General features: G+C 38.6%; 2 protein-coding genes and 1 non-coding gene across 3 annotated transcripts in view; 1 reads left to right on the top strand and 2 right to left on the bottom strand.

The window, feature by feature from the left end:
- Positions 1 to 3,927, bottom strand: part of LOC140243803 (ciliogenesis-associated TTC17-interacting protein-like) — a 58,051-nt gene extending 54,124 nt beyond the window's left edge. The window contains exon 1 of the mRNA XM_072323470.1: positions 3,652 to 3,927. Within this exon, the coding sequence (XP_072179571.1) occupies positions 3,652 to 3,719 (68 nt within the window). The 5' untranslated portion in view covers positions 3,720 to 3,927. The remainder of the gene's footprint in view (positions 1 to 3,651) is intronic.
- Positions 3,928 to 4,407: 480 nt separating this feature from the next.
- On the top strand, positions 4,408 to 4,481 carry Trnat-agu (transfer RNA threonine (anticodon AGU)). The gene has a single exon. It is a non-coding gene; the product is annotated as a tRNA-Thr (tRNA).
- A 2,201-nt stretch (positions 4,482 to 6,682) lies between these two features.
- Positions 6,683 to 27,242, bottom strand: part of LOC140244104 (116 kDa U5 small nuclear ribonucleoprotein component-like) — a 28,873-nt gene continuing 8,313 nt past the window's right edge. The window contains exons 9-26 of the mRNA XM_072323750.1: positions 24,989 to 25,238; positions 23,521 to 23,712; positions 22,154 to 22,244; positions 21,380 to 21,515; positions 20,697 to 20,824; positions 20,090 to 20,283; positions 19,415 to 19,526; positions 18,325 to 18,465; positions 17,294 to 17,387; positions 16,554 to 16,644; positions 15,794 to 15,880; positions 15,218 to 15,344; positions 14,075 to 14,162; positions 13,396 to 13,514; positions 12,883 to 12,977; positions 12,192 to 12,345; positions 10,691 to 10,798; positions 6,683 to 9,431 (exon numbers count right to left, since the gene is read on the bottom strand). Coding sequence (XP_072179851.1) covers positions 9,336 to 9,431; positions 10,691 to 10,798; positions 12,192 to 12,345; positions 12,883 to 12,977; positions 13,396 to 13,514; positions 14,075 to 14,162; positions 15,218 to 15,344; positions 15,794 to 15,880; positions 16,554 to 16,644; positions 17,294 to 17,387; positions 18,325 to 18,465; positions 19,415 to 19,526; positions 20,090 to 20,283; positions 20,697 to 20,824; positions 21,380 to 21,515; positions 22,154 to 22,244; positions 23,521 to 23,712; positions 24,989 to 25,238 — 2,303 coding nt within the window. The 3' untranslated portion in view covers positions 6,683 to 9,335. The remainder of the gene's footprint in view (positions 9,432 to 10,690; positions 10,799 to 12,191; positions 12,346 to 12,882; positions 12,978 to 13,395; positions 13,515 to 14,074; positions 14,163 to 15,217; positions 15,345 to 15,793; positions 15,881 to 16,553; positions 16,645 to 17,293; positions 17,388 to 18,324; positions 18,466 to 19,414; positions 19,527 to 20,089; positions 20,284 to 20,696; positions 20,825 to 21,379; positions 21,516 to 22,153; positions 22,245 to 23,520; positions 23,713 to 24,988; positions 25,239 to 27,242) is intronic.

Here is a 27,242-nt window from a genome sequence, read left to right as displayed (position 1 = left end):
TGTACACATTTATGGTGTCATGTGCACACTGTATGTATGCCATAAATACTCATTCAATGCAGGAAACAAGTAATGTAGATTGAGTAACTGGAGAATGTTGTATAATTGATGAATTTCTGACCTGTTTCAATCAAGACAACTGATACATGTATGTTGGGATAAAGGTAGAATAATTATTAAAGCAGTAGTACTGTAACTGTATCTTTACAAAAGACAGACAACCTCCAATCAAATTTATCTAAAACTGTAAAAAAAAAAAAAAAAAAAAGGCTTGAAAAGAATTAATGTCAGGCACCTCGCTGAAGTTCCCTCAGATGACAGAGAGAGCTTTTGGTAACCAATGTCAAGATTTCTAAACCCTAAAAAGCATTTAACACTCATATGAATTTTTGAAGTTTCTGCTCACCCCATGAAGTCATTGCTGGATGAGAAGACTACTACAAGCTGTGATGTCACATGCATACAATATAAAGACAATATAAAGAAAATTCAACATATTTTCACTTTTCTTGCATCATAAAAGAAGACTTGACTTCCCTCTTTCAGAGGGCAAAGGGGAATGATATTACCCTTAACATGAACGTCAGTGACAAGTTGAGGAAATGTGCACTTTTTTCAAGAAGTAAAATTTTGTGAAATGCTCTTTATATTTTCCTTATAATGTACGCATGTGACATCATACACTGTAGCTGTAGTAGTCTTCTCATACAGCAGTGAGTCAGTGACTGTGCAGATACTTTAAATTGATTCATAACTTTTGAAGGGATTGTCCAATTTCCCCCAAAATTTCACTGATGTGTTCTATCAAATATTGCTGTATTCACTCAATCCACATGAAGATGGACTTTTCTGCAATATTTGTACAATTCAAATAATAATATTATACAATTAAGTATCTACACCAATACATCAAACTACTTTATCAGTGTGGATTTTGTTAAATACATCACAAAATTTCACAAAAACCCAAAATATTATCACCTTGATAATCCTCCAGGATCCGTCTCGCCTCTCCAGAATTCGGACACGCGTTTTAGATTAAAGCGCGTTGCAATGTCAATGCACGCATAAGGCCATACAATGGCTGGCACAAGGTCGCATCGGGGGCATTGCAGTGCCCGTTGGTGTCGTAATTTTTTCGAGTCAGCACTTGCATTCAACCCCTGTACATTTAGTCACTGCATCGGCATATACAGAGATTTTATTTTACTGTTGTGCTTTTGAGGATACCATCATACTCTAAGCTTGCGACATGGGACTTAAGTTAACTCCCGTGTGCTTTGGAAAAGTTGCGCTGATTCTGCATTTTTGACAGCGAAATTTAGGATTTTAGATGGATTTTTTTGAGGTGACTAAGGCACCTTTCTGTTGTGAACGACAGTGCCAGTATGTGAAATGATGTGATGTATGTGTTGTGACAATAGAGACAGATTTGCTGGCTTAGATAAGTGATAAGTGTCTGGATTCTGGAGGCCGGCCGAAGAATACCGGAGGTTTTTACTCTAGCACAGCAACAGTTAACTGGACATGGTCAACCATGTGCCTAAATCTGTGTGGAACAGAGTAAAAATAACATTGTGCAGAGTTCTGCTGCCTGCAGCATGCAAGCAGCTGATTTTATTTTCAGCTATTGATATTGACATTATATACATATTTCACAACTTACTAAAAATGACACCTTTTTCAATCCTGTACGCCACAGAATTTGTAGAAATCACAGAAATGATTTGAAATGTCAGCGCAGCACTGTCGACCACGCGGACGTACAAACTCTAGCAGCACAATAGACCGGTTTACTAATGATATGCATAATGACGTCAACCCCACGCGACCCTAGTGATTGTAACTAGGTCGGGCAAGTGAAATAAGCGCGGACGCGCGCGCCACACTGTTTTTGCATTCACGAGTGTATTGTCTACGATCATTACTCGCTGCCGATTATCGACAACTTTTGTTTGCTATAATCTTGCTTTGAGATGGCGTCAGCTTCAAGTTCTAGCCAAAGTTCGAGCAAGCCATGGAAGAATTGGACAGTTAAGGAATTAATTGAGTATTTGAGGGATATAGGTGTGAGCACAAGCGGCTACAAGAAGGAGAAACTCATCAAACTAGTGCAACTGTCATAGCCGATTTGGATTTGCCCATCGATCCCGACCTCTCCCGGGCGGACACCGGCCGGTCACTGCAGGAGAAGCTCGCTCTGGTAGGCTGCTCGTTCTCCGATCCTAACAAGCTCGCTGGGTTTACAACCAACTTTGACAGATTTTGGACTCTTTGACGTGTTCAACTACCTGATCATCAATCGGACTGACTATGACTGGAAAAGCTAAAGGGATACAAGTCATTTGAGGACTACCGTCTTCTCGCGGATGGGAGTGTTTCAAGCCTGAAGTTCAACGAGGTTTCAGACACGAGCCCTTTTTGTGTTTTCCTTAGTGAGGTTAGGCCGACCGGACATACCTCAACAAACCAACGTACCAGACCTGGGTCGTGATGAATAAGTCAACGGGGGAAATAAATGTTGCCTACTGCGAATGTCAGGGAGGTTAGGTCTATCATTGTTTTTGTTTTTAATTTTAGGTCTACGTCTAGATCTACTCTAGAGTAGATCTAGTCTATATAGGGCTAGGCCCCTAGGCCCTAACTGTTATTGTTAATAGAAAAATAGGTAAAAATCGCCATTCTATTTCATGAAGTTTAATCAGTCTGAGTTTAACTTATAAAAAAAAAATCCTTGGAAACATATCGATTATGAGAGATTCGTTGTCTAGTTTAGATTTCACAATCAATCATAATGCTTAGAATCATTGAAGTTTAAAGTGATGCAGTCATACTGTTGTATGTTCCGTAGCAGCAGTGTTTTCCACCCATTTTCAGAACTACTGAAGACAAAATTGAAGCCAAAATTCAATAAAATCGAAACTATAGTCCAAATTGCGTTTGATCACAGCAAAATTTTCCCTCATCTAAGGTTGGGAATTGATTTAGAGACATACGAAATGCCACGAGGTAAAGTCGAAGTTGATGCATCTTACACATGTACACAACATACACGTATTAAAGTCTACATGTGGGGATGTATCGGGGACAGCTGCAGCAGCCGACGTTGCAGGCTCGCATCCTTTGTTTGCCCGAGGTTGCGGCCGTGTGCAAAATTAAAGATCTGTGCATTAGTAAACCGGCCTATTTGCATCGTTCAAAGCTGGGAAAGATTTATTTTGAATCGCCCAGCCATGATCACAGCAATCTCAGCATTCCAGGTTAAGGACCAGGACCCATACTTGCCAACATTTTCGAAAAAGCGGTAGAATCCAGGATGCCTATGCGAGCAGCGTTAGCTTGAATGCTAATGAAATCTTTCAAAAGTGGTAACCAGTTAGAAGTCTACCGCCAAATGCGGTAGAGTTGGCAAGTATGAGGACCTGTCACCGATGCTGGATGTAATGTTAGGCTAACCTACAGTGCTACACAATGTCAATGACAATGTGGACAGTAAACATGGTAAACGACATATTATTAGAATTCAGAAGGCTGAAGCGAGAGGACTTGAAGCCACAGCCAAAACTTCAGTTACTCCCTATTCTGAGCTCTCACTCTTTAACGTTAGAGTCTAGACTTTAACGTTAGACGGGACGCCGGACGGTGACTTACCCACTCGCCTCCTGCTCCCCGGGCTGTTGCAGACCGGACGGTCCATCCAGTGCGCCAAGCACATCCATCGCAAAATCAAATGACCAGTGTCTCAGCGCTGGCAACTACTAACTGTTCACAAACTACGTCGGGTCCTTGTAGTATAAAGTACGTGTAGAGCATGTAAATATAATGCGTATTCAGAGATCGCGTTCACAAAATGATCGTGAAAGGGCAAAGATAACTTCAATATCAAGCTACAATTTCCCAGATATTTCGGCACACAGCATTATCTACGTAGGATCTTCACGCACTAGGTTAGATCACATACATCACATACATACGAGGTACGGCTTTTTTTCCGATAATTTCGGCGATATATTACGTAATATGTTCCTGATATCGGTCACAATCTTACGTACGTGTCTACGAAGGTCTGCGATAGCAAATGTATTCGAATCGATACAGCACCACTTCCTATGTATCACTATGGCATCATGCAAATACAGGTGAACTATTTAGCATGGGGCTACCTGTAAGCAAGTGCGAGACTGTAATTCAGGTTGAAATACGAATCACTTTCTTTACTCATCACTGTTACCTCATATCAGCTGGGAATTGATGATTAAAGTGCATGTTTGTATGTATTAATGGCTACTTATGGCAATTTTCATGTCAGAAATTAGCATTACAACGAACCCTTCCTTACATACAATGGAACGTTCCATACTGCAAAGGTAAATACTAATACTTACCGTCTGACTTCAGTGTCCGTGCGGCGCTGTGGCTTAGTTGGTTAAAGCGCCTGTCTAGTAAACAGGAGATCCCCGGTTCGAATCCGGGCAGTGCCTTGGGGTGATTGGCCCTCTTTTGCTGTACTACTGTACTTTTTGTGGCCATCCCTTATTTTATTTTGCGATTGGCTATAGATGTGAACATGAACATTTAGGTTTGGACTAGCGTTTTCTGGTGTTTCAAGCTCAACATTTTGTTGGTGATGTGAAGACATCTGGGCACTTGTACATAAAAGTTGAAATCAAAGAGAATTCATAAAATATAAGTCCCTGAATACTCAATTTCTGATTCTCAATTCTGATCACTATTACCAAGAAACTTATGTTTAATTTTCTGACTTATGAACACAAATTGATTACATCTTTTTACGCCACAGGGCCCTGGTTTAAAAATGGGTGACATTTGTCCACAACTTGCAACGCTACCCTGGCACACCAAATCAGAGATACTGGTATCCTGTAACTTTATTAATGCTCATTGTCAATTTGTGTTCAGATTTTTGATGTTGAATCCATGACTCTAGATCTCCAGAGCTACCAACTCTCATGCATTCTGCATGAGACTCAAGCATTTAGGGTCTGTCTCACGATCTCATGCATAGCACCCATTTTTCTCACGCATCTGGAGCATAGCTTAAAGGAAAAAGTGAGAAATGCAATTGAAGGCATATTTCCCTTTTGTCTTTCAAATAAGTAAAAAAATAGTCACTTGAGTATGCACCAGCTTGCTAAAAATTGAAAAAGCTCCCTACCGTGGGACGGCAGACACCCCCTCCCACACCCTCCCCTCGCTCAGTCGCTTCACTCGGGCACATGTGCGTGCGCCGAAACGCCGAGTCATGAAAATCTCACTCATAAAACTTTTTTGAACTGGCATCTATGGATCTCTATAATCATCTCTGTAGCCAAGAGTGCTCTCCATAATTCTCCCGCATAAATTCCATGAAACAGGGACCTACTGGCCCGAATTCACGAAGGTGGTACAAATGAAACCATGGTTTAAACCACGGACAAAAACCATGGAGCGCCAAGTGTCGCATGGAATATTTCGTTACGAATTCAGTCATTTCGTCGATGAAATATTCTGTAACGAAATGACAACATTTTGTAACTAAATGAACATTTCGTCAACGACATGATAATTTCGTTAACGAAATGGTCATTTTGTCGACGAAATGACCACTTCCGTAACGAAATAATTCCGTGCGACACTTGGCGCTCCATGGTCTTTGTCCATGGTTTAAACCATGGTTTCATTTGTACCACCTTCGTGAATTCGGGCCAAAGTGTTTACTCCATTCATTTGCAGAATTGTTGTTTGATGATGGGATTGCATGCATTGATCTTTGCCCTTAACCTAATCTCCTGAGCTTATCTTTCTGTCAAAGGATTATCTTGCAAAAAAAAAATTCACCTGAATGACCATTCAGTCCAATGAAACCACCACATATGATTATATATATAGCCTGTAGAGGGCGCACTACCTTTGCAGATCACTTAACTGGGTTATTCCCAAACACTCAATTGCTTGTTGCTCTCACAAGCAATACACGTGAAGAAGTATCCAGTCGATCAGATCAAAATACCTTGAATGGTTCTCCCTTGTGTGAAACTACAGAGATTTATACCCCATTATACATATAACACACAGGTCTGAGTGCATCAGTCTTAATTGCGTGCATAAATGTAACATGGAATGCTTATACAAACCACGAGTGGGTTCAGGTTAAATTCCAGAGTTACCGCATGTTCACCAATAATCCTACCGATGCATGAAAAGATATGTGCATCATCTGTTTTATGGAACAGGGTACAGTTTTTCTTGCCAGAAGTCCATTTTTGGTCATGTTACCGAAGGGCAAATTTACTGGATGCATGGTTTGCTAGCCAATAGGCGTCTCTTACTGAGTGCGCGAACGCTTGCTTAGTGTGCGACCCTTTGCTACAAGTGCACAAACTCTTGCTACAAGTGCACGATAACAGTAATAATCAACACACAGCTCTTGACCAATGAGATCGAAGAATTTTTGCTACCCGTTCTATAAAATGGGCTGACATCTTCAAATTATTGTACAAAAGTAGCTATCACAGCAAAATCAATAGGCCCTATAGTACTAACACATATCTAAATAATTGTTATAGCAGCCCAACAAGCCATTCACACTCAGACCTCCTGCATTTGATCACTCTACCATCATACATTCCACTGACCACACCAATTCCAAATAATGACACCCAAAGGAAAACCTCATAAAAACTTCAGAAGAATGTTGGCTTTGTTGAAATTCAAAAAGAATGATTTATTTACAGCAATGTGTTTTTCTGAGCTCTGTGGCTCTGTATTTTTTTGTACATCAGTATCTCAAGAAGATGTATGTACACAGCAGACAATACATACAAGAATGTGCTAATGCAACACAATTCTATGATACAAGGATCTACACAGTGGGTCACACCTATGTGAAATTTTAACATATTCTGCAAAAAATTCTTGCCCTTTCTTTTCACATTACCAAAGCTTCCACACACAATTTGAGTAGCAGACTCAGCAGATACATGTGACAAAAGTGGTATGGCCGTTTTCATGGGTTGCAAGGCATGTCGCAATGGGGAAATTTATCCTTCACCATCACTACTTATTCACAGTTTGAAAATATTTTGAAAAATTTGATGCCTGTATTAATGAAAAAAAAAAAAACCCAAAAACACAGACACACACCAAAAATACTACACAAAATTTTTTATCATCATGATTTCAAACCATTTTTTTGAACTACATACTTATACATTGGGCTTCAAATTTCAGGAAAAAAAAAGCTTTCTTTTCTGTTTCAAAAGCATACCTCCTTTTATGGATTGGGAGTAAAAAAAAAATAAATAAAATAAAGAACCAAGAGCTAAAAATACTACAAAACATACAAATTGGCAGTTTTATAATTACAGGTAATTCTGTTGTGAAATTGTCCAAGATACACCGGCATCTGATACTTCCTATGCACAGCACAGTGATAAAGAGGAACCTCATTATAATTAGCAGCTTGGGACCACTGAAATTTGCTTGTTCTATCAAGTATCTCATTATATCAGGGATAATAAACAATAGAACAAAAAAGGAATGGGACATGCAAAATGGTCTCATATCAGGTATCTCTCTATATCCGACCTTTTTAGGACACGGTTCCATTGTGCATGACACAGAACACAGACACCCTGGACCATTTCTTTAAAGAACAAATCCACCCCCAAAATGAATAAACTTCAAAAGAAAGAAAAAATTTTCCCTACATAATGATAAAAAATGACAAAAATCGGATTTAAAAAAAAGGATGATATGACATTTTGAAATTTATATTTTTTCGGAAAAAACATTTCTTGACCAGGTCTTATGAATATTTAAATGAGCGAGTTGACATCATACCCTCACAATTCTTGTATGTCATTTATGAAGTTCAGAAAAAAATTGTTATTTTTTGCTATTAACATACAAGTAAAAGCATGTTCCCATATCAAGATATATCAGAGTTAACATTTGCTCTTTTTTATTTTGGGTGGTTTTAAGACAAGTTTTTCATTCATACAGCTGAAATATGAGATTTTTGACATTTTGTACATGAAACCCATGTAAATAGGAAATTGTGAGAGCATAACATTGTCAACTTGCTGATTTGAATATTCATAAAGACTGGTCACGAAATGTTTTCCAAAAAAATTTGAAAATTCAAAATGTCATATCTACCTTATTTTTTTATCCAAATCTTGTCATTTTTTATCTTTCTGTAGGGAACATTTTTCTCTTTCTTTTAGAGTTTATTTATTTTTGGGGTGGATTTCCTCTTCAAGGAGGGTGGCAATCATCTGAAAGATTCAATGCTTGCATTTACTACAGCAACACACTTGAATACTCGCTAACGATCCGTTGTTTCCTGGCTGATGCTACAGTAGCAGCAATCATTGCAGCATACCATGATTCAAACCTCTGCGGTAAAGCGGATCTTTGGTTTAAGCCACCAAGAGTGGGATTGAAATGTATCATGTGGAACGTTTTAAATTTGGAATGTTATTCAACACCACTGACATGGAGTAGAACCAATTCATCTAACATTTCAGACAAAATTCACACCCAAGGTCAGTTTGTGATTCACAAGACAATGCTAAAAAATTCTTTATTTTATTGCAGGCAGACCAAACTGAAGGTCAAATTCTAATTTCTGTCAGGACTCAAAGACACCAAAGCCCTCCTTCACAGCACATGAAGGACTAGGTACCACAAATTGAGGCATATCTCAAGTAGGACATTCTGGGAACAGGAGATACATCTTGCCAAACAATTACCATTAACACAAATCAAAATTTCACCCAAAGATAACTTGAAGAATTCAGTTCAGACATATAAACTTCTGCATAATTTGTGAAATAAACGGCCTTGAACACAGAATTTTGGCAACACACATTTCATAGCAATAAATATAATTTTTTCTGGTACAGTCTCTGGGTAACTACATTTACGGTTCTGAGCACCCTGGGTCATTAGCTGGGAAGAGTTTTGAGCTATTTGACAACATGTGTCCTTGTGATGTAATCTGTCATGATAAAAGACACTCCATGTTATGGAGATTAATATTCCTGAGCCTGCTATTATCTCAAAGTATTTCACACGATGGCTTTAAAAAAACTCCTGAACTTTGCGTGTGGTTTGCATCCATCTCAATGGGCGTAACGCAGAAGAATCAAGAAAAATCATCTCTTGTAGGATTGAAGAACCCTCAAACCAGTCCACGGAAGAGACTGACATCACAATTCCACCGTGTTCCATAAAGAAGGAGATTTCTGTTGCTGATTTTGTTCTGTCTGCTTTGTTCATAGAGTCCGTAGGCTTTCTGATCAGTTTGGCAGAAGCATGGCCGTGCTGTCCTACATGGGGTAATTGAGCATGACGTCTTGGCGGGCCAGCTCCAGCAACATAGGATCGTCGAAAAACTTGTTGATACTGACATCTTCACTGAGACCCTGAACAGACAGATGACGGAATTCAGACGATGATAAATAATGATAATAACATGATGATACAACAATGACCAAATATAGAAGTATTTTTAGTAGTAGCAGTAGTAGTAGTAGAAGAAGTACTAGTAGTAGTAATAGCAGCAGTAGAAGCAGTAGTAGTAGTAGTAGTCGTAGAAGTAGCAGTAGTAGTAGTTGTAGCAGCAGCAGCAGCAGCAGCAGCAGCAGCAGTAGTAGTAAAGTAATAACAGTAGCGGCAGCAGCAATAAAGACAATAACACTAATAATATGTGTTCATCTATGTCACATGCAGGTGTAATTAATACACTAACACATGATTAAAAGCTAAAATCCATCCAATCAATCTCAACTGTCAAATCATCACCAAGTCTATAAATCATATTACCCATTAACCAAACTACAAATTCATTTTCAACCAATGCATCCATAAACACAGTCTACAAGCAGTGGAATACGACGTACTCTATAACCAGAAATTTTCATGTGGATGAAGTTTTTGTGAATTTTGCAAGGAGCTAAGATTCATGATATTAAAATGCATGTTAAAGTTCCTGTCTACTCTACTGTACATGTCCATACTTTCACCCAATTAATTTTTCACGCAAAGTGGCTTAAAAATATATTTGCAGTTTTTTAAATTTGCGCTGCATGATTGTCAATCCATCTAGAATGTGAAGAGAAAATTGTGAAGATACTTTCACGGCTTTCAGAATTCGCGTCAGCCAAAAGTTGCATGAAATGCATGAAAATTAATGCACCACAAAAATTTGTGCGTTTACAGTTTGCATTGAATGCCACTGTCAATTTGTGAAAATTGCATGCCTCAAAAAGGGCCGTCGGCTCCAAATCAGAAAATTTCATGCCTAATTATTTCTGGTTTTACAGTAACAATACATCTCCCCCATAACTACTGCTGTGCCAATCGATAAAGAAACTGAAATCAAACCAACATTCCATCACTTTGTCTTGATCACACACTCTCTTGAGGTATTTGATTGATTACTGATATCTATCAACAAATTAGCAACCTAATCAATGGAATAATGAAGTCTTTAACCCGTTGAGGACGGACTGATTTTGCTACAACACGCATTTTCCATAGACACTTGCCAAATATACTCAGGACTCATCCTCAACGGGTCTACCGATACAAGTGACAGACACAATTTTTTTTTTCCCCTCCAAAATCCACTGGTTTACCACTTCAACAAACACAAAAACAAAGTGGGAGGAGACAAACCTACCTTTCTTCGCCTAGTCTTGATCATAAACTCCCTGGCGAGGTGAGTGGCAGGCTGGGGCTCAAGCGGTCTGATGATGATACTCTTGTCCAGTGGATCACCAGGCACGATCTTTGGGTCACATACAAAAAAAAAATAAGATAAAATAAGGTAAAATAAGCAATTCATATTACTTTCTCACATGGAACAGATCTTGTCCTTACAAATTTTAAAACAAAACAACTTTCAAACAAACACATACTTTTTGCTTTGTTTTCTAAATATTTTTCGAGTAGAATAGAATTAGATAATATATTTAAAAAAATACTGTATCACTTTTAACTTGACTGCCATTACTTAGTTCTTGAATATCAGGAGCTGCAGCTCTGGCAGTCCTTTTCAGGATGATGTCAGACACTCATGACTTGTCATACAACTCATCCTACTCAAAGCTGTTGGATGATATGTACTGCTACAAAAAGATCTTTTTATAATCTGCCACAAACTTGTAATAGATGATTCATGGCATTTCTGTAGCAAAAAAAAAAAAAAAATGAATAGAAAAAAAAAATAAAAAAAAAAATCCCGAAACTGCTTATCCAATAGTGGCTAGTCATTGGAGTATACAAAGTCAAGAGAGGCCTGAGCTTTTGATCCTAGCAGGATCTTTGTTTGTTTATTTGTTTTGGTTTGTTTTGGTAACATCTTTGTACACCAGGTTTAGGGCTCATGGCTTGTTCAACCCCCTCCCCCATATGCTGTTGCTATTTCACTCTTTTCCTCTTCTTTCTCTTTTCTCCCTTGTGTTGTTTCTTGTCTTGTTTGATGTTGCCTCCCTATTCATTCTTTATCCTTCACAGGCTGCCCCCTATGATCCTTGGGATCATTACTGGCCCACCTCTGCCTTTTGTCTGATCACCCCCTTGCTTTAATCCCCTTCCTGTTTGGCTCCCTGCCTTTGACTCCCAACCCACCCCTTTTGTTTTCATTGTAGTGTCTCCCTAGCCCTCCTCAGACTGTGCTTGTTGTGTGTAGTCCATTATGTCATCGCTTCACTACATGTTTGTCATTTTGCCTCTGACAAAGATTTTGCTGGGATTGAAAGCTCTGGCTCCTCTTGACTTTATAGCATTTATGACACAGGGTGAACTTAAAAACTATGATAGACAAAATGTCGGCCTTAAAGAGAACAATCTTCATCTCAATCCAGGTCTTATTATTGCTTGACAACAACACATGCACATTCATACAGGAATAACATCTTGAATACTTAAAGCACAGGCACTATATAGGGAGGGGGGGGGGATTTACTGGTAATGCTCTTTGCTTTCACACAGTCTTTCGCTAACTGTAACAAATCTATTAGCCTTTGATCCCCCAGGAGAGAATGCATAGTAACACATTTACTTGTTACACTACTCACTACTACAGGAGCACCTTTCCCATTCAAAAGCATCCCCAAACAGAAACAAAAGATTGATGAGATGGGTGGGTATGTTGCCATGGCAACTGACTGCATCCCTACCTGCCAGTGGTGGAAGACGGATAGGCAGAAAGCCTGGCCCTGGGTGTGGGTCCTCAAGTCCGTCTCAAAGCCGAAGGAGTCAATGGCAGGGATGAAGGCCTTGATGGTATACAGCGGCGACCCCGGCACAGGTGCATCCTGGGTAACGTGACCCCTATGTGAGGAAAAAGTTAAAAAGAGACAAACGATGGAAACAATTAATCTTCAAACCATCACACACATGATCAAGTATATGGTAATTATTGAACAGCAAATTTCCTCAGTACATCTTACCAGTACATGAGAAATTATCACAATGCAAAGAAAAAAGGAAAACACATGCACACTTAAATTGAGGCATAATTTTGTTTTTCTTTTCTTTTTCTTTTTTTCATTAGCATTTCACAGACGCAAACAAACAAAAACTCTGCAAAGAATATTTTCAGATAACAATGAACTGAATTGCATGAAAAGCCTGGCAAGGCTAGCAAAGCTAGCAAGAAGCAAAATTGACTGAACTTATTGAATGCATGATTCTAGCTAGCTAACGGGTGGTTATTTTTTCATAGGCTGTTATTTACTACTTGCCAGTCATAGTTCACTTATGTATACAACAGAGCTCAAAACAACTCTTGTCTTCCTAGACCATTTTCCCACTCCTTCATGCATTTTGCCATTAACATTTTTCTAGATGAAGAAAGTAATCGGCTACCTTCTCCTGGCGAGTACTGTGTAGACGGCAGAGACGCAGTCAGCTGGGGCCTGCACCTCCACAAAGTTGTAGGGCTCCATCAGTCGAGGGGTGGCCTGCATCGCATCACAAGGAAAACATTCGAGACATATGCATAATAAATGGCTGCCTGTTTCATCAACATGTACATCTTTTCCTAGTGTTTTAAAGCTTCACAACCACAATCATGGCTTCAACCAACCATTATACTTGAATGGCTAGTTGTTGTGACGTATCTCTCCTCAACTGACCAGAGTTTTCTCTATCAATACATCTGTATTTTACAGTTGTTGAATACAATTGAGTGAAAACTAAGCTAGCATAGTGGAAGGCCATATAAATGTGTCTGACAATATTCTGTACATATCTTAGTCCCATTCATTCAAATTTCTGATGCACAACTGTCTTCAGGCTCAACTAATCTATAGAGTCCCACCTAATCATTTTGTTGTAAGTCACAGGTTTCCGTGGGGTATAATTCACCACAAGACTTACCATGAGGAAAGCTGAATAGGCCACCCTCCTGGCTGTGGGGATCACCTGGCCACCTCCCCGGTGGATAGGTTCGTTGGCGATCACTGCATCCAGGATCTTGAACTTCACATTTCGGATTGCTGCAGGAAACAGATAAAAAAAAAAAAATAAATGTAGCAAAACTGAGTTTCAATATATTGTTGGCATCTCTGAGTTTCAATATATTGTTAGCATCTCTGAATATTGGAATGCCTTGCTGTAACCCTCATTTGTAATCTTCATCTGTAACAATGGCTAGGGAAGAGTTCTAAATGAAAGTTTCATTCGATATGGACTCATCATGTAGGTAATACTCTGACCTTAAGCATTAGAATAATAATTGTAGGACCATTTCCACTGAAGATTTAATGTCATCTAAATTTATGCTAATACCTCATGACTTCCTCAACAGACCATGTCCAGGCTAGTATGAGAATGTTCCCCTGGCCATCAGCTCTCATGTGGTTGGATTAAGCCTGCCTAAAGAACTTGACTGTTGCACATGACAATATCCTCATTCACTGCTCATCAATGCACGGCTGCATATCTCGTCAAAACTCTCATTTGACTCTTAATTCCTTGCACGTGAAATCTAATTGGTGAATGCTATGAGTAATCAGCAGAATGCACTCATAAGTGACCTTCATCTACTTTGACTTACGTTCATCACAGAGTGGCCCCTCCCTGGTACCCCACTGGAATCCCTGGACGATGCTATCCTTCACCGACGTCAGGAGGTCCTTGTCGACCTGTTCGGAAGCAAAGAGCCATAAGTGACTGTGACATCTCAGGGAATCATCTCAATGTTATGAATATTCAACAGCCATGTATGGCCAAAGCTGCGCATCCAAATCCAAAATTGGTCACATCTTTGTTTTGTTATGCAAATGGAATGGTTTGGGTCAGGGGACAAAACTGTTAAGAAACTCCTTTAGAGTGCCACTTAACACCCTTTTCAACTTGACTACGATAAACAGATTAAAATCAGACGAACTAAATGATAGAAATTTCATAAGCATTGGACTTCAGATAAGGAAGTCATGAAGTTTCACATTTTTATGCATTTTAACAAAATAGTGATGTCAGTAATAGTCACACATAGAAATTGACTGCTATAATATCAGCAACTCACAACTCTCCAACAAGTTTGATAACAGAAATACCATAATAACCATGTCTTTGGTTGATAATTAGTCTACAATGGCCCTTTCCCCCATAGGTCAGCACTGCTAAGTTACTGTACGATATCAAAAATCCCCCCCCCCCCAAAAAAAAAAAAAATGATTTTCTTTTAGATTTCATGTCAGGAAAAAGACATCAAGTGAAGGCTTGTAGTATTTCAATATGTGAAACCATGAAGCTATCATCTTATCTAACTTGCTAAAGTTGTTGCCACTGAAATAATTTCATAAAATGATCTAAGACTTATAAAACACAATAGCTTTCTTATTTTCAGTTCTTTTTTTTTGCAGGTAAACCTTTGACCGCTTTGTTTGTTTGCTTTAATACTTTTACACTGTATCACTAAAAGTTGTAAGCTGTAGACGTCACACGCTATTTGTTTGCTTGTTCGCACTACAGCAAATAGGAGTACACATTTGTGCAAAGCTTGTGGGAAACAACAAATGATTTACTGTTGGTTTTGCAAATATACCACAGTGGGCAGCAAACTAAGGTTGATTTAATCACAGAACAATAATATCTGACGACTAAATTCCCTTAAAATCCACATGAACGTGGTGCAGAATTGCGCTTTCACCCAACACAGAGCAGCAGGCTCTATAGAGACAAAGAGTTCCCTTACCTCAGAGGGAAGGGTGTCATCAACCAGGATGTTGGGGCCCGTCGCGTCGGGCCCAAAGGCCCAGATGGACCTAGCTGCCAGCAGATCCCAGTCGTACTTGGTCTGGAAGAACTCTCCAAGGCGTTTCCTAATATTATGACACAATTAGAGACAAAACAGGGTATGAAAATGGGCTAATTCAGTGAAATGTCAAGCCAACCCAAATGTAAGCTCACCTGTTGTCTCAGGTAAATGAAGATGCAAGAGGGAAGATGACCTAACAAAGTAAAAAAAAACAACAACTGCCAATAAACTATGATGATGTCTTGTATCTAAAAAAAAAAATCAAAAAAATCGAAGAAGTGAAATTATTTGTGTATCAAAGAAACAGACAAGTGAACACAGATGGAACAGCATACAGAGCAGGAATAGTCATAGCAACCAAAGTCACCATCACCATCTACAATGCATGAGCTCAGCACATGAAACATAATAAATTGGACTCTTACCAGGGAAGCACACATGACATAAAATTAAAATCCCGGCCCGACTGACAGAGCTGCCCTGAGAAATTAGCACGCAGAGAGTCGTGCGTACCTGTTCCACGTGATCTGAACAACCTCATTTTCGATGTCCTCTGCCAGGTTCTTTTCCAGCGGCTCCGCAATCATGGTCAGTTTGTTCCTGGAGTGAAGAGGGATGGAAATCAGTCAAAAAGGGCTTCTCAAATATTTAACCCTTCCTGCATAACAACTTCTGATATCAGGTTGACTATCATTTACGAGTTCCACAATTCCTGTGTTGTGCCCTAATTGCAACCATCATTACCATCACAAAGTTTTCAATTTAACTAGCATGTAAAGACATAAATGGCTCCTCTGGTCTTGGAAGAATGAAGGAACAGCTTGTGTGAGGATAATTGTATGTCTTCAGTGACAAGAGAGACAAGACAAATATTAAAAACATGGAAATATCTATCAAATATTAAAAACATGGAAATATCTATAAAAAATAAAAGTCCTAGTAGGTCATTTTGAGCGATAAACTACAAAATATTTAAGATGGTCATATCTTTCTCCAGTCATAAGTGTTAGTAACTCTCAATTTTGCTAAAATCCAAGGCCACTATTAAATATGAAATCAATATTGCTGTCAGTTCTCCTGTTGTTTTTCAGAAGAGAAAGTTGAGCTCCTTATCAAACATAATTTACATCAATTCAATCACTGCAAACAACTAGCCTTTCCCTCAAATGCTAGGCACACTCAGAATCTAGTTACGTAAGTCCCCCAGATGCTAATAACTTCAACTGAATACCCCATCTCTGTGAGAGATTATAGAATCTGCCAAGGAGCTCACTTCTTATTGGGTGTCTCAGCAAAACATTTCAGTGACGATGTCTCCACCACAGTCTCACAGAAAGACACCACAGGATCAGCAACCTTGATATCTGAGTGTAAACAAATAAAGTTTTAAACAATTAAACTGAGAATTTGGCAACTTATTGCCATCTACAAATCACAATGAAAACTAAAACAACCAACATTAGTCAATCTGTCAATCAATCATACATGAATCAAAAAGAGATATGAGTGCAGAAGGAACTAGAAATGCAAACTAAACAGAACATGTAGTATCCCAGCTTTGTTGTGCTTGGGAGTGGACTGATAGTTGCGAAGTTAAGAACTCATGAAAATATTGCCTCCCAAATTCTACCACTTGCAGAATTGTCTACAAGACCTAATTTGGCACATATGGTATGCCCATATGTCATTTACAGTATGAGAGAGGATACAAAAAACAGAAACAGGAATTCAAGCTCAGCATAGTCTTCTTGGTCTCTGAATTCTTTCTCATGGCAAACTCCTCAAGTTTTTGAGAGTAAATCGTCTCAACAATTCTAAGGGACTTTTCTAATCAAAGTTTGCAATATCAGAAGTTGCTGAAAATTGCGGAATAAACAATAGGAACAGTAATGTACAAATTGTAACAACCATTCAGCTGATAGTATTCAAATTGCTGCTGAAGTATATGAAATTGTATTAGACACATCTTTCCAGAATGGATCTCTGCATCTTGTTTTCAAGGGCTCATCTCACCAATTTCTGAATACATCTTCCTGAGGTCGTGCATGACACAGTCGAGGTATAGCTCTCCTGTCCCTAGGATTACATGCTCTCCGGACTCCTCAACCTACAATCGTATGAGGAAACACACACAAAAATTGTATATTTTAATAATTTGCATACATTTGAAAGTCTGTTCACAAAAAAAAAAAAAAAAAAATATATATATATATATATATATATATATATATATATATATATATATATATATATATATATATATCTTCTTCTGCACATTGTATATTTTGACTTTCCCTGGGTCTTTGCTAGTTTCAGAAGATGCAAAAGTTGGAGAGAGGTTTCACCATCGATGCACATGGTTTTAGCTAAGATGGGTAACCTTGAGTTACTGGCAAACAGGTTTGTAGTGGAAATTTTTGTCACAAGTACAGTGTATATTGGTTAAATTTACAAAGAAAGAATGTAACTGCAAAGTAAGAGCTCTAACTTAATATTACCTCCTCATATTAAAAAACAAACATGGAAAGACAAAAAAAAATGTACCCTCAATTGTAGATCCATGGAGACATATCATTTCCCTCCTGGATGGATCAACTGGGGGAGTGTTGCTATGGCACCACTAAATCTGGCCCACATCCTCCACAGAGTCAAGGTGATGGGGAGTTGCAATGGTGCTTTTATTTTTCAAGAATTTCTTCGATTTTCTTAAATTTATCCATTCTCTCACTTATACCGAAATTGGCCTTGCTCAGTGGTTGGCTAAGGTCAGCCTACTGGAAAATCTATGAAATATGCAAGCATACAAATACATTTGACGTAAAAATTTCCACATTTTACTGATTAAAAAAAAGAAAAGAAAAGAAAAAAAGAAGCCATACTGGAGTTTGCATGTGTCAAAGATGATTGCAAAACTATTACTGGCTAAAAACAAAAGAAGATATAAATAAAATAAACAAAGTGTTAAATAAATGTCTTGGAATAATGTGACACATATGGGGTTTACACCATGGCACACAAAGAATTAAGAAAGACCCACAACAAACCTTGGTGGTGATGAGAGGGTAGCTCTTGTTGACTTTACGCAGACCATCCAACATCTTGGGAAGTTCTGACGGGTTGACTGGCTCACAGGCGATCTTGATGACCGAGGTTGTGTTGAACTTCAAAGGCCGGAAGATATGCACCTGTCAAAATGTAATACCCAGATGGAGTTATCATTTTAATTCCCATATCCATTGTTATCACTACTGTCATCACTAAACTCAACTTACAACTTGTTATTATCATCATTATCATCACCATCAACATTATTGTTAAAACTGGTGTGCATTGAAATCAATTAATGTTGTCTTTCGAGTGCTAACACTTGTGTTCACAATAAATAAGACATTTGTTATGGGCCCAACATTATTCTTCCCATATCATCTTGTTTTTAAATGTGTTTCCTGATCTTCTCTGGCATGAAACTTTAATAAAACATACAAGAAAAAAAATGTGTCAATCTAAATAGATGCTGCAAAGAAACATGACATTTCCAAGGCTTTAGACATTTAAACATGATGACAGACAACATGAAGACACTTTTTTTTTTTGGCTCCATTAATGACAATATCAAACAGGTTTGTGACATAGTTTTGGTCTATTTATCGCCAAAATCTCAGCTGCAAGGAAAACTTAAATGTCAAAAGACCTCAATGACAGCTCTAATGCTCCACTTAATGACCAGTTTCAATGCTCAATGCAAAACCCAGTGTACACAGACATCTTCTAATTGACTCAGTTTATCATTTTGTATTTTAATGTTTAAATTGCAATATGTGTATGATTTGTTTTTAAGGGTACATTCTATTTTCACAAGCCTCTGGCTTTCTCTGAACTGTACCTGCTACATTTTGTAAACAATTTAGATTCAAATGATTTTTATTACTGAATAAATGTATGAATTGAATTGAAAGACTTTTAAGGCAGTGACAGCTTTCCACCTGCCTTGTGACTGTTCACAGATAATGTACAGTTTTATCATGAAAACCAGCCTACAGATTGATTACAGCTGCTTCCTCTTCCTCTGAAATGTTTGTATGAGTCAAGAAAGTGCTCTACCAAAACTATAAGGGAATGGTAAGGTGGACTCACCTCATCTAGACCTCTGCTCTCTGTGATGGTTGACGTCTTGACAATGGGCTCGTCCACGCCTTCGATCAGGACCCAGTTTCCAGCTGGCACTCTGTTCACCTCGATCTTGTATCTGGGATGTGACATAAAATGGGAGGAACAATGGAACAATGATGCTTATCAACTTGTTGAAGACTGGTTCTGAGTATATGTTGACAGTCGTCCATGGGAAAGTGTGTTGTAGCAAAATCAGCTCATAGTAACAGGGTTAAAGCTTTGTCCATGATCTTACAGCTTCATGTACAGTGCACATGCCTGTGAGCACTGTACATGCTTTGGTACCATTGTAATGGATACTCACTGTAACACAATTTTGCCTTGTCTACCTACAGACATACCATAGTGTTCACATTAACACTCTAATATTCACATTAATACTCTCAACTAAGAAGTAACTTTCAATAAATTTGCTTGTGTGGTTTCTTTGGCTATATATAAGAAACTGTAAATGTTTTGCTCAGTAAATGCCAGTAGTACAAATGCAGCTGAGTCAAGCCTAAATTATCATTCCAATTTTTTTTTTAATGGACGCCCTATGCTAATTTTGGGGTTATTTTCTACATTGTTCAACTGTTTCTCTACCCTGACATTGTTGCCAAGCTTTAATGAGTCACCTCTGACCCCTGATCCACGTACCTCGCCTCTGAGATCCAGAGCCTCCCCACCATGGTGATGCGGGAGTCCTCCTCGTCTTCCAGGGTGTAGTTCTCCCCGAGGACCCGCACCTCTTGGTTGGCGTGGATGGTGCCGCTCATCACCCGGCCAAAGGCGTGGAAGCTGACCCCGTCCTCCGTGCTGTACATCTTGGTGGTGTGCAACATCAGGGGGGCCTGGGAAGTAAAAAGACAAAATGAAAGCAAATTTACCTTTAGACAACATGTGTCTTTCAAATTAATGGGACAGAGATTCAATAGAATCCAATATATTTCTGGGACAAGCACTGTACTAGGGCTCTCTATAGCTCAGTTGGTAAAGCACCGGTCTAGCATCCTGGAGGTCTCGGGTTGGAATCCCCCTGGAACCCCATTTTCTTTGCTTAATTTTTCACTTACAAGTTATGATAAAGTTATAAAACTCCTTTGACGTATGAACAGCTAAATGAAATATAAAAATCATAAGAATTAATGACCAAAGCAAAAACTATTCTAGTTAAAAAAAAAAAAAAACAATATTGCAGCAATCATTTCGTTCACACACGATGTGTCACTAGCCATGAAAGTCATATGCACAGAGTACAGCCTACCTCTGGGTCACAATCCACCATGGAGTCCCCAAGGTCTGAGTCGATTGGACCTGTGTAGCAATGTTCCACCTTGGTTTTAGCGTTGTCGGCCGGTGAGGGAACATGCTGAACGCACATGTCCACAAATCCTGACAATGATGTATAGTAAGCAACACAAACATTTTCCTCGCATGAGTTACTTGAAATTATGAGGGCATATTTTGGAAACAGTATTATTCACGTCTGCATATGTCTTACTTTAAAGGAAACATGATATGTTTTTAAAACAATGTTTGTTTTAATATAAAAGCCTTTTTGTAGACACTTTTTGTTTGGAATCCTTTTGCTTCAATTCACAATATTATTTTGCGAACTGGATCATACCTTTCTCACAGTGCTGGGTGATAACATTTTCATTAACATACCCTGTGTCATAAGTTATCTAATAACTGTAACAAGGGTGGGATTTATAATGACAAAACATTCTAAAATGCTTCAAGTGTCACATTCATTAAAACAACAAAAACAAACATCATTATAACCAGTTCAGCATATACATCGACACCGTGATACTTATTATTCATCCTATCAATATCACCATAGATATCATATTGCAATAATTACCAATCTTTCAAAGAGTATCCTGCACATGCTTTTTTTTTTTTAATCGCTACAAATTTGAAGCTACTCTGTGTTTCTCTCACCTGTAAAGTCGCCAAAGAATTTGCGGCAAACGAGCTTGAGGAGCGGCCGGATGTTGAGCTTCATCTCCTCCTTGGTGAGGTGGATGCCCAACTCATCCAGGACTCCAGGGAGAGTGGAATCAACATCACCTACCACCTGCACATCAAAAGAAAGACAGAAACAGGTAGAAAGTCGAATGAATGGGTAGACAAATAGATTAGATAGATAGATAGATAGATAGATAGATAGACAGACAGACAGACAGATAGATGGATAGGTAGATAGACTGATAGATAGATGGATAAACAGATACTAGTAAATAGATGTAGAGAGATAGATAAATAGAGAGGTAGATATATAGACAAATACACAGATAGATATACAGACAGAAATATAGAAAGATAAATAGATAGATACAAACATTAATGGACTGACAGTAACATAAGTAGGTAGATGAACAGGTATGTATACCAATCACTAGACAGACAGATACACTATTGATTGAAGAGATTAATGCATATATGCATATACTAAATCAACAACTGCACACATACACAAAAGCATATAAAGACAGACACACACAAGTATAAACGCAGTATGTGAGTACACATACACATACATTATGTACGTTCATAAATAAATTGACACAATATAAACCAGACAAAGCAAACCCAAGTAGTTTCAGCAAAGTGATGCATTTATAACATAATTTACAGCAAAACCATGCAACTGATGTAAGCACCAGGCAAATAAAACATGACACCACAACAAAGGCATGGGATTAAGGCCCTCACCTGTGCAAACAGCTTGTACATGGGTTCCAGGATAAACTCTACAAAGCTCCTCTGTGATGTACTGACTGGTGGTTTCTTGGTGAACTTGCGACTGCAAAATGATAAGGTAAAATCCCTTGAGACATTGTTGAAGACCACAATCAGATATTCAACTTACTAATTCATTAATCCCATAAGTGAGTACATTCTATGACTTTTAAGATAATCAATGACATTTATTGAAATTTTAGAAATCATACAATAACGTAACAGTGGAAATTTTCTCGCATTTCGCACAACCAGAAACCAGCGCAAAAGTAAGAGCATACAATTATTTTTCCTGCTGTATGTTCCAGTCATTCATGTCTTGATTCAGCGGAATTAAACACATGCAAAACTCATCTTACATTATACCCACTTTTACAGTACACAGCAAACTGTGACACATGTGTATTTAATATACAAGGTGCAAATGTCTATTGTTTTTGGATCTTCTTTCCTCTTTCCTCCCTCAATCTCATTGATATAAATGATATAAATGAGCTATATACCCTCCCTTTGGGACATCATTTGGCATCACCATTTCATATCATACCAATAAAGGTTCATTCTACATATTTTACATTTCTAGTGAAATGGCTGTTAACACTATCAAGCATTTGCTCAAATTACAAAACCCCTGAGCATTCCACACTTTCAAATATCAGATCTTGAAGTTTTCCCATCAGATGAGTGACACTCAGGTGTGTGCTGTAACTACTGTGGTTGCATTATCATTTCGGTCCTTTAGCATTCGAGCTATAAAACTATATAATTTGCACAAGAAGAGGTAAACTTAAATCATTAAAATGTCTCCAGGACACTCCACAGAGTTGTGCAGATTAGGGTGGGGGGAGGGGGGATCAATAAAGGACACGGATAGACTTGAACAAGCATTTTAGTTTATGTGTGGGACCATACTGCGTCTCCAAGACCCTTTTGATGACTATAAGCAACAACATAACTTGTCTGGTTTGTGGTGGTATCATTACAAAGATATTGCTCTTAATGTCACCACATACTGTATAAAACATATCATTTTTACGGCATTAAATTTTCGCGAACTGGAGTCGACAGCCTTTTTCGCAGCATGAAATTTTTGCAAGCTTCCTCTAACATTCAATGCGCATAGTGAAGACAACAACTTGTGCATTCAAATTTTGTGAATCTTGGCTCTCGCGAAATTCACAAAATTCACAAAATTAAGATGCACGGGAACATTCCTAATTTTACAGTACTGTAATATTTCCCTTTGAACCTGGGAAGTACTAAATGCTTAATCTGAACTGCAGGTACTGAAAGCTTCATTTCAAAACTAAACGGGTGCACGGCGCAATGCCAGGACTCACGTTTTCTGGCTGAAGTAGATGTCACCCCACAGCCTCTTGGCGAACTGGTTGTAGTCGATGTCACCGTACGTGTCCGTGTAGATCTTGGCGAAGGAGGCCAGTGTGAAGCACACGCTATACTGCGAGCTGGCGAAGCAGACGTTTCCGAGGAGGGGGGACACGATCTTCTGCTCCGCCTCGTCGGTGTACACGCTGTTGAGGGGACAGAAGGAGGGTGTGGATTCTTACAAATGCACAGATGGGTTAAAGTCATTGAATGCAGAAAAAAAATCTCCATCACTCTTCAGTATACATGGCATGGGATGTGTGGTTTTAAAGCTGACACTTGTTAAACGGAAATTATCTCAGAGGTCTCATAAATTCTGACGTACAGAGTCTGTTTATGATTGCAGAAAAATCCATTACAAAACAATATACAATGATTTACTACAGTTCACTTCTTCTCTATAATCACATAGGCATCACACAAAACTGAAACAAGTACACTCAAGATGAGAAAGTTCCATACTTGCAAAAGCTGTTTTTCCCCCCTAAAAGAAAACAACCCCATACTCACATCCTCATAGTAATAGCCACATTGATAGGGTCTTGTTATTTTGCATGATTGTTGTTAGTTCTACCAGGTCGGGAATAAAAGGCAAACTAAATCATCAATCCGGCATACAAACTTTGTTGATGGAATCTATACATTGTTTTCTTTGACCATTTCACAGCATGCAGCAAAGCACTCTACAGGCAGAATTCAAATACAGGTGGACAGTACCTAAAATAGCCAAAAAGACACTAGTCTGGGAAAATAAATACAACAGCCACGTTTGAGCACTCAATATCAACCCAAAGCAAACCAATCCACTGCATATTATACCATACATGACAGATTTACGGTGTTAGAGCACTCTATGGAGAAAGCGTACCTCATGAGTAATTTTTAGAGGAGGTTACACGTTTTGTAGCAACAGGGTCGTACACCTGGCATGCATTACGCTACATACAGGCGTCCCGAACAATCATCTCTTTGCATTATGATGTATGTGCGTGTTACATGCATTCTTCTCATGCCAACTTCTGGTACGGTTTGGTACACTTATGGACCACATTAGGAAGTGGTCCACCTGCAGACAGTATGGTACAGTACACTTCAAGAGCATTAAACGCTCCCCTAGAGTGGTTATGGTACAGTACAGTAAACTTCAGGAGAGTGCTGAAATGCATCTTATACTGTATATGCCAAATATTTTGCGAGGTTCTACTTTCCACGAATTTCACGAGTCAGGTGCTTTCACGAATTTAAAGACAAACAAAAATATTCACTCTGATCTTGATATGAATGTGACGTGCATGCATACATTTCTCTGTTCAGTACAGTACTCCATGATTGCGAATTTAACCACTCGTAAAATTGTTGGAAGTCCCGATTTGCGAAAATGTAGGCTCGCAAAAAATATATGCCGTATATCATATGCCCTACCTGAGGAGCCCATTAATCTCATCCACGATGTGCCTGAGCTTGTAGTAGGCGTCGGTCGGTGGCAGCTTCAGCTCCAGGACCAGACGGTCAATCTTGTTGATGCAGATAGTGACGGCCAGCTGCTCCTGGACGGCATGTTTGATGATGCGCTCCGTGTTCAGCATCACCCCCTCCGCCGCATCCACGAACACCACTACGCCGTCAGAGAGGCGGAATGATGCTGTGGCTTCATCTGAGAAGTTTACGTGGCCTGATGATATGGATAGCAAAACCAGTATTCAATGATTACTCTGTTTATCTCAAAAAATCTGGCCATAATAAAGATATGCATACCGATGGTATATTTGTTGTTTTTTTAGCCATCTGTTGACATTCAAATTGAATCTTACATGTTCTGGTTTCATAGACCACTGCAGGTTGCTGAATTGATGCATTAAAATTCTGAGATGTTTCTCACGAAAAGTGGTTTGAGATAACCGTTTTTTGTTTTTTTTTCTGTACTTCTACCTCTTTACTCTTAAAGTTGGGATGCATTTCACAAATATCAGCTGTCTTCAAGTCAAGCAAACCTAAGGCCGAAGCTAGAGGGTTAAGCATACTGGACTCCTTGGACAAAATCTTGCCTGGAAGATTTGCATGACATTTGAAAATAGCAGTAAACCAACACCCTAGGCAGAGTCAACTGCGACTTTTATGACTGTCAGTGATGCATATTTTAACAGTTGGCCTTGTAATGGATGTTCACATTTTTAGAGATGCAAGAAATGAATGTTAGATCTCCAGATAACTGCCGGACATATGGATGTAGCAGACAATTCATATAATCCCACATCATGTTGCACCAAAATCAACAGGTCCATGTATAGGTTTGTGGAAATTGTTGTAGTCCTTGAGCAGATAAACTGATATTCTGAAAAAAAAAACCCCAAGGTCTGTATTAACCCTATAAAGCCCAAGCTATTTTGACCCCTCCCAGGCCCAAGGGGGGGCACATTGTGCCCCCCCTATATTACTTCTTTATTATATGATGTATGACCGTCATATTTGACACATGGGTAGAGCAACTCATACTCTACATGACCCAACATTTGAAAATTCTCAAGGTCATCCACTGAGGGCGCTATTTACCAAAATATAAAGAAATACATAGGAAATATGCTAAAATCATGTTTTTTCTTTTTATTTCTTTATCCCCAGTATACATGTTTTTATTTCATATCAATCATTTTCATATTTGCCACAAAGGAAAAGCAAGTCAACCTTCACTATTTGTTAAAGTTGAAATTTCTCTAGGTCAACACGTGGGGGCGCTACTCATTACAATATAAAGAAATATATGAAACCTATGACGTATTGCTTGGAATGGGTACATTATATTGGTATCACATTTCATATTTCCAAATATTGAAATTTTGAGTTTGCAGATTGATAATATGATAAAAATATGATATTACAGGCAAAGCTTGTGTCAAGATAACACAAAATAGAAGGGTAGTCTTTGGAAAATGCTGTATTTTCTATTATTTCTATTATATCTATTGTTTGATGCCTATGTCATATAAAAATAAAGGAAATAATAAGAAGACCATTTCAGGGAAATTCACAACCATAATTGCTTCACATTTTGGTCCTTCAGCAAATTACAGCCAAGAAAACCCCCATTTCATCCATTATTATATTGCTAATTGAAATTGGAACAGAAAATCATGCAAAATCTGACGAACATGGTTGTCAGTTTACGGTTGCCATGGCAACCAGCAATATTGGACATAGCTAAATTATATATCAAAATGTTCGCAATAAGATTTTAGGAAAAGTCACCAAATTTGGTTGAAATAGAGTAAAGGGTGTAGGAGTCGCAAACGAAAATATGGTGGGGGGCACAATGTGCCCCCCCCCTTGGGCTTTATAGGGTTAAAAGGAAATGGAACTAAGAAATAGCATTTATTCAATGAAAAACACAAGTGCAGCCACGCACAACATTGGGGAACATGGAAATGCTTATTTAAAATTTTTTAAATGTCTCCTTCCAATCCATCAACAGTTAAAGGACATGTTCACCTTCATAGACATGTGGGTTTTGTGAATGCAGCAATATTAGTAGAACACATCAGTGAGAGTTACAGGAAAGTCGGACAATCCATTCAAAAGTTATGAATTTTTGAAGTTTCTGCTCAGTCACGACTGGATGAGAAGACTACTATAGCTTGTGATGTCAAATGTGTACAACGACATAAAGAAAGTATAAAGCAAA

This window comes from Diadema setosum, chromosome 20 (assembly GCF_964275005.1).
Source record: "Diadema setosum chromosome 20, eeDiaSeto1, whole genome shotgun sequence".
NCBI lineage: Eukaryota > Metazoa > Echinodermata > Echinoidea > Diadematoida > Diadematidae > Diadema > Diadema setosum.
The sequence above is the reverse complement of the archived record's forward strand: the minus strand, read 5'-3'. Positions and strand labels throughout refer to the sequence as shown.